The 7,986-nt window shown below is 49.6% G+C and overlaps 1 protein-coding gene across 2 annotated transcripts; it reads left to right on the top strand.

Annotated features, from left to right (window-relative positions):
• The first annotated feature begins 972 nt into the window (after positions 1-972).
• On the top strand, positions 973-5,221 carry LOC122462974. Of its 2 annotated transcripts, XR_006285890.1 has the most exons (3): positions 975-1,016; positions 1,291-1,404; positions 4,903-5,221. XR_006285890.1 is itself a non-coding variant. In XM_043528909.1 (2 exons), exons 1-2 carry the CDS (start codon positions 1,014-1,016, stop codon positions 5,136-5,138), a joined length of 627 nt encoding a protein of 208 aa, XP_043384844.1. In that variant the 5' UTR covers positions 973-1,013; the 3' UTR covers positions 5,139-5,221. The 2 variants fall into 2 exon arrangements, 1 of the variants encoding a protein (XP_043384844.1); XM_043528909.1 differs by having other exon boundaries at positions 973-1,404.
• Positions 5,222-7,986: the final 2,765 nt, after the last annotated feature.

The following is a 7,986-nucleotide window of genomic DNA, read 5'->3' as shown; positions in this document are numbered from 1 at the left end:
ATACAGACTAACACGGCTACCCCTCTGATACTACTGCTATACTCTTATTATTCAAGCATGGAATTACTATCCATAGAGATTCTATGGTACAGTTTGATTCATTCAAGAATTTTACTACATTTGATTCTGTGCTTTCTGTCACATATAGTGCCACTCCCCCACCGGCACAATCTCCTCTGTCATTCCTATATATTCTGTGCCCTGGTATGATCATGTCCCACTGATTATCATCGTTCTACCAAGTCTCTGTGATGTCTAGTGTATCAATATCCTCATATTATACCAGGCACTCAAATTCACCCATCTTAGTATTTAGACTTGTAGCATTTATGAAATTTGTCAATATTTAGTTGTCTGCCTTCATGTGATGTAATTGAATGGGGCTTTTTTTAATTTGATTGTTTCTCTTGAGTTCCTATCTGTTCTTTATCAGCATGTATCCTCTCCTTTTTACTAAGACATAGAGAATCCCCTTTAATGAATCCTCCGCTAAGGGATGTCTCTGTCCAAACTGTGTGTTCTTCCGCACCCGTTGGCTTTCTCCCAGACCTTAGTTTAAAAACTCCTCTATGAACCTTTTAATTTTGCATGCCAGCAATCTGGTTCTCTTTCCTTCCTTTATAGACCCCTCCAAAACGTTCCCCAGTTCCTAATAAACTGTAAACCCTCCTCCCTACAATGTCATCCCAGCCATGCTTTGAGACCCTGCAGTTCTGCCTGTGGAACTGGCCCTGCACATGGAATTGGAAGCATTTCAGAGAATGCTGTTAACTGCATAATTTAGGGCTTGTGACAGGGCGCTGAGCAGGAACTGCTGAGCCAGCCCTCTGTCACTCCAGCTCCAATTAAGGGAGGTGAATTGGAGTTGGTTAGACCACCTGGCCCTAATTGGGGACGCAGAGACAGCTGATGCCTCATTAGGCTGGGGCTGTATAAAAGCCTCAGGGGAAGAACTCAGGGGGGTAAGAAGAAAGGGAAAAGGCAGGGAGGTAGCTAGCACTTCCCTCCCGCAGATGGTAAAGGGCTACTTATATGGTGAAAAGGTGGTGGGAGTACAACCTGTAAATAAACCTCCCTGGTGGTTACTGAACGCAGGGTCTCCGAGTGACTTTCTCATCCCAACAGGGGCAGGAGCCAAGAGGGCTCTGCAGCACCTTGTTACATGTGGGTGCTTGTCTGGTACATCTTTTGCCAGAGCAAGAGTTTGGCAGCCTGGATATGGGGGAGACCCTGCAGTGGCTAGTAAAGCAGCAGGAAGAGGTGTAAAAGGCTATGAAATCCTTTTATCAGTCTCACCAGCTGGAGAGGCAGGCCTTGCTCAACTGGCAAGCCAAGCAGCAGAAGAGCCTGCAGGACTTTATAGGAGAACAGACCAGCATACAACAGCAGCTCCTCCAGAAGATGGTGAGTCCCTTGGTAGGGGATGGCATGTGGGTGCTGGGCTTGGAACTTTGTAAGATGGGCCCTGCAGATGACCCCCTAGGCACTTTTGAGTGGGTAGCCATGGGAGCAGGATGGGATAGGGCAACCTGGGCCCTGCGGCTGGCTCGCTACCTGGCTAGCAAAGCCCAAGCAGCCTATGTGGCCCTGAATGAGGAACAGGCCAGGAGCTACCATGTGGTAAAGGCAGTTATCCTAGATTGGGTGGGGCTGTCAGCTGAAAAGTACCGTCAGAGGTTCTGGGCAGGGGGTTTGTGGCCCAGGCATTTGCCTAGAAGTTAATGGACTGGGCCACCCGATGGCTGAGACCTGATGCCCAGACAGTGGGGGAGATCATGGAACAGTTTTTACAAGGCCCCCCCGAAAACATAAGACTATGGGTAAGATGGCACCAACTGAGTATGGTAGAGGCAGTGGTAAAGCTGATGGAGGAGTATGCAGAGGCAGACTTCCCCCAGGAAGGAGGGATGCCCATATAAGGAAGAGCAAATCAGGAGAAAATCCAGGGAACCCCTGACCAGGAAGAATCTGGAGGAAAAAATGGGAGACCAACCGGGAAGCTCCCACTGGGACCAGGCTGCTTGTCTGCTGGCAGTGTGGGCGACCAGGACATAAAAAGGGAACTGCCCGGACAAGGAGTGTGTCTTTGCAGGTGGGCCAACTCTGGAGGTGGAAAGGGGCAGAAACTGTCCACCAGTCCCGTGATGGTGGGGAGGAGATCCCAGTGGGGTCTGGTGGACACAGCCTCAGCCTGATCTCTTGTAAGGATGGGGCTGGTGAAGCCACAATGAATGATTCCTGGTGCAAAGTGAATTTGGAATGCATCCATGGGGATAAGAGGCAGTGCCCAATGGCCCAAGTGCCCCTCGAGGTCCAGAGCACATTGTGCTGGAAAAGGGGCAGGGTAGTAGAGACTGTGGTACCCAGTGGTGGTGGGAACTGACTGGAACCCCTGGTCAAGAGAGAAAGGAGGTCAGGGGAGGAAACCCACAGAAGGAAAAGGGTGTGTGTCAAAGATACAGATACAGGTAGCATAAATTCCTCCTGGACAGCTGTACTGAATCTTTACCTGTAAGGGGTTAAGAAGCTCAAATAACCTGGTTGGCACCTGTCCAAAAGGACCAATAAGGAAAGAAGATGCTTTCAGATCTTGGGGGGGAGGCTTTCTTTGTTCCCTCTCCGAACAGACCAGGTAGGACAACATCACCTGAAATGATTCATCTAAGATTACAAAAATTGTAAGTAAGGCAAGGAAATGCATTAGATTATCTTTTGTTTTACCTTGTGAATTTTCCCTGTGATAAGAGGTAGTTTTATTCCTGTTTTTGTAACTGTGAAGCTGAGCCCAGAGGGGAATCCTCTGTTTTTTTTTAAACCTTATTACCCTGTAAAGTTACCTTCCATCCTGATTTTGCAGGTGTGATTCTTTCTTTTTTTTATAATAAAGTTCTTTTAAGAACCTGATTTTATTTTTAGGGCACTAAAATCAGGGTTTGGTCTGTGCTCACACTGCTAACCAATTTGTTGGTATATTCTCAAGCCTCCCCAGGAAAGGGGGTGAAGGGGCTTGGGGAAATAGGGATTCCAAGTGAGCTATCCCTGAATTTGTTTAAAATCACTTGGTGACAGCAATACTGTCCAAGGGCAACAAAAGGAATTTATGCCTTGAGGAAGTTTTAACCTAAACTGATAGACTATAAGCTTAGGGGGTCTTTCATGTGGGTCCCCACATCTGTATCCCAGAGTTCAGAGTGGGGAGGGAACCCCAACAGGGAGACCCCTGAGGAAGGGGTCTCTGAAGCTGAAAACCCTAGACAACAGAGCCTGAGTCAGGAAGGTTGGGAGAAGGAAAGGATAGAGGAGGTATCCACCCCAGGGCTGTCAGAAGGGCCCAACAGAACTCCCTGGAAGGGGACCTCCAGAAGATGAGACCCAGGCCCTGCTTGATGGGTTTGGGGAACCAGAAGTCCTGGGTGCCCAGGGGAGAGCTGGGATGAAACCCAAACCCCTGCTGGAGGCGAAGGAGAAAGGAAGGACACACACAGGGTGTGAATGGCATGAGGACCTGTGGGTGGCAGCAGACCTCTGGGGGCATCCTCTTCTCTCCACCCCTCCCCCTTCCCCTTCCACACACACACAAAATGTGGTTTCTGCAGGTGGGAGATGGCTGAACCCTGCAAGGAAGACCTGATGGGTCACCAGAAAGATGAGGGAGGAGTCCCTGGCAGGGCCCACCTGGAATGGGGAGATGGGGATGTGAACAGCTGAACCTGGTGGTCTGGTAAGGGAGGGGGGAGGTGTGTGACAGGGTGCTGAGCAGGAACTGCTGAGCCAGCCCTCTGTCACTCCAGCTCCAATTAAGGGAGGTGAACTGGAGTTGGTTAGACCACCTGGCCCCAACTGGGGAAGCAGAGACAGCTGCTGGCTAATCAGGCTGGGGCTGTATAAAAACCTCAGAAGAAGGGAGCAGGAAGAAAGGCAGGGAGTGTAATCAGGGAGGTAGCTCATCCTGCCTGCCTGCCTGCAGACGGTAAAGGGCTACTTGTAGGGTGAAAAGGTGGTGGAAGCACAACCTGTAAATAAACCTCCCTGGTGGTTACTGAACGCAGGGTCTCCGAGTGACTTTCTCATCCCAATAGGGGCAGGAGCCAAGAGGGCCCTGTAACACCTTGTTACAGGGCTTCCACTCCCCTACCCTCTCTTTTGGGTACTCAGGAAGCAAGTGATCCAACTTTACCCTTCTGTAAGCTCAGGGCTAACACCCATTGCTGGTGGACTTGGGGTTCTATGGGTCTGTAGGGACTCTTACGAGTGAAAGAGCCTTACACAATAACACCCCTAACCTCTATTTATTAACAATTGATCAACAGCAACTCTCACCCTTAACATACAATGCTCACCATTCCCAGCAGGGCAGATGAGCTTCTCCTGATGTCCAGTCAGGATTGAATGGCCTGGGAGCTCCATCTTTGGCTTCTGCATGGAATGGTCGTTCAGGCTATCAAGTTCTGGCAGCTTTGGTCATGGGCTGTGTCTTGGAGTTCAGTTGCCAAAGAACTTTTTTGGACCCCAGTTTATATAGTTAAAACCTAGGTCGTACTTAGCTGTACTTTAAACAATCATTTAAAACTAAAGTACTAAACAGTATTTTTCACCAACCCTAGCCCACCATCTTTTACACACAAGAGTTAAAATGTTGTGAAACCAATTACACATAGACAGAAACAACTGAAGAATCAGACAGATAAACAATAGAGAAGTAGGGGTCATAAAGGCAAAACAATAGAGAAGTACAGATTTCACAATCATAACTGTAGATAAGTGCATTCTGTCTGGCAAGCAACCAAACAAAGTTTTTTTCTTAAGATGTTTAAAGATCTTTATTTATCTGGTGGTGGTAGGTACTATTAGGACAGGAGTGCCTTCTTAGCAGTCTGATATTACATTGTTTTGGTGCAATAGATGGAATGGGAGGATGTGACTCTGCAACTGAGCTCGTGGCTGCTGTTTTTACTGCAAAAGAAGGCCACGGACCTTACAACGCTACCATGGAGGTTCTGGACTTTGATATCTTTCCTAGCAGCCTAAATCTGGCTTCCAGGACATTTCTCCTACCTTTTCCTATGCTAATGGTAGTGACGTACCACAACCACAGGCTCCTCTCCAGCACTGCACATAAGTCTGTCCAGATGTCTTGAGAAATCAGCAGCCTTCTCACCACACAGGCAATTCACATTGTAGCTCTCCCAGTCATCACAAACCCAGCTATCTAGATTTCTAATGATAGAATCCCCCATTACCCTAGGTGCAGACTTATTTTTCCCCAGGGGTGCTCCACCCCCATGCTCCCCCTTGCCCCTGAAGCCTTGCCCCTGCTCTTCCTCTTCTCACTCCAGTTCCAACCCCTCTCCTGAGTCCCTCCTTGCTCACGGCTCTCCGCCCTCCCTCAAGTGCCTCTCCCAGCTGCTGAACATAGGGACTACACTGTAGGAGGCTAGAGAGGTTGATTTCAGGGTCCCCAGGGGGATGTTCCCCTGTGTCCCAGGAATGCAGTCTAAGCCAAGATCCTGCCCCCACCTAGAGCTGAAGCGGATTCTCCCCTGAGGGACAGAGGCTGGTGGGAAAGTGAAGATTGGGGCCACGTTACCAGCACTGAAAAATGTCACCTGCCACCTTCACAGTCCAGACAAACCTGGATCCTGCTAGGGACTTGGCTTGGGGGCAGGGAAGTCACAGGGGAGGTGAGAGCCCAGAATTGACCCTGCCTCTGATCCACAGCCCAGATCCCCCCCCCCCCCCCCCCTCAGGCTTAAGGCTGATCCCTCCCTTCCTCTTCACAGATTCCCTGGCCACCCCGACAGCCCAGTATCTCCCAGCTACCACCTCCACCTCCTAGCAATGTCTCGCCGAGGTGAATCCCTCACAGCCCAGCACACAGAGTGCAGTGTTAAATCTTTCAGTGTTGTCGGGCAGTGCACATTCCCCTCTCTCACTTTTCCAACCCTCAGACAGGACGAGTTGTGGATGAGCCATGTCTGGATCCAGAGTCACATTCACTGTAGAGAGACAGAGAATCAGAGCATTAGAGTCAGAGCTCAACCCTGGGGAAAGCTGAGACCATTTCTCTCACTCCTCAGCAGCCCTGGTCTGGCTGTAACAGTCCTGGGCGCCTGAGTCTGAGCAGAGATGTCACTGCAGTTCCTCAGCCTGGGTAATGGGAGCCACTTCACTAGTTTCTCATTTATTGCTTAAGCTCCCTGCTCGGGCTGCTTCATTCCCAGCAGCAGTGACACCGCAAGGAAGGTATCAGAAGCTTTTAGTGAGGCAGGTGTGATGGGTTGCCGCACCTCTGGGGTACCACCTGATGTACTGGGGTACAACTGAGCCGACCTGTTCCACCAGCCTGGGCTCCCTTACACTGTCCTGATGAGCCAGGCCCTCCAGCCTCCTTCAGCACACACACAGGTAGGGACACACCCTGTGTCTTTCTGCAGCAGACACTGAAATCAGCTCTGCATGGGAAGACTCCGCTAAGGAATTGCCCAGCACTTAAGTGCACACCCTCTCTGGAGTGCAAACCCAAAATTGTATTGTCTTATGCTACACAGAGAACTGTACAGCATAAGCTAATTAAAATTTGCCTCCTCCCTCAATGTGGAAGAAGATATGCAGCTTTTTGTCCCCCACCCCGGTTATGAATTCCACAAACTGCTTTTAGAGAAAACAAAAACAAGCTTATTAATTACACAGGGTGGCTCTTAAGTGATTATAAGGGATCAAAGCAGATTACACAGCAAATAAAACAAAAACCAGAATGTAAGCTTAAAACACTAAAGAAACTGAGTACCAGTAGCAATTTCTCACCCTAAATGTTGTTTTAGGCATTTCTTTTACAGGTTGGGCTCAGCTCTTCTCACCCCCCTCCCCGCTTTTGTCTTTGTTTCTTAGATGTTTCCAGCAGTCATGCTGGGTGGGGATTCAGTGAAGGATGCACCCTGATTAAGTCACTTCCCTGCAGGAACCCTTTGTTTGCCAGTGTGGTCCCTCCACCCTCCCCAGTAGAAAAATACTGGTATTCTGTCATGGAATCCAGTACCAGGTGACTTAATCACGTGACCCTGCAGTGTCAAAGCAGCCATGAGTCAAAGGTTGTTTGTGGCATCCCAGGAAACTACTTAGGAAGTTGGGAGATTAGTACCTTCAGAGTCCTATTGTTCTCCCTAATGGCCCATCCAGACTGATAGCATTCTGCCTGGTGGGCATTCCCCAGGTGTATACCCATTTGTAATGGTTACATAGTCAATATTCCTAACTTCAGATACATATTGATACATGCATACAAGTAGGGACTAACGCTAATTCACAAACCTCCCAATTGTCCTTCTTACCCTGACAGGCTGCAGAATATTGACCAAGTTTTACTCCAGATCATCCCATTGTCCTAGGGGACAGGGAAGGGAAATGGCTGTGGTGGATCCAGCTCAGATAGGGGATTTTTGGGGACAGCCGCTGGGGCGAGTTGTTGTGGAGGGGGAGGGGCAAGAAAGGGTGAGACAGGGAGGTGATGGTGTGATAAACCTGCTGGGACTTGCTCAGTGTAGGGCCTGATTTATGAACTGGCACATGTGCAGGTGTGTGTATATGAATATTCCCCCATTTCTGACAAAGGAAACAACCCCCTGGACAGGGCTGGGAAAACAGACCAGAGTTCTGGAGCCTGAGCCCACTAGGCACAGACTGGGGTGAAATAGAAAGGGAAGGTGCTGGGGTTCCTGTACCTGTTCCCTGCACTGATCTCTGCTTCACACATCAGCCTCTGCCTAGTAGGTGGGTGATAAATGAGAAGACCCTGCTTTCCTCCTTCTGCTGGGAGGGACACGGAGCTCTCACCTTCTCTCTGTTCCATGGAACCTCCTGCCCACTCTGAGCAGGGTGGGGGTGGGATTCTGCTCCTCTGGCCTCCCAGAGCTTTCCTATTTTTTGTGCTTCTTCCCCCGTGAATTGTGGCTGGGGCAGCAGGTACTGAGTGGGAAGCACCTGTTTCAG

This window comes from Chelonia mydas, chromosome 14, assembly GCF_015237465.2.
Source record: "Chelonia mydas isolate rCheMyd1 chromosome 14, rCheMyd1.pri.v2, whole genome shotgun sequence".
Taxonomy (NCBI): Eukaryota; Metazoa; Chordata; order Testudines; family Cheloniidae; genus Chelonia; species Chelonia mydas.
This window is presented reverse-complemented; position numbering and strand designations above follow the sequence as displayed.

Bases quoted from the DNA above. Each gene is read 5' to 3' on its own strand.
- LOC122462974 (XM_043528909.1), top strand. From the start codon at position 1,014: ATGGTAAAGGGCTACTTATATGGTGAAAAGGTGGTGGGAGTACAACCT. The intron at 1,405-4,902 runs GTGAGTCCCTTG...TTGGTGCAATAG, and splicing joins AGCAGCTCCTCCAGAAGATG to ATGGAATGGGAGGATGTGAC.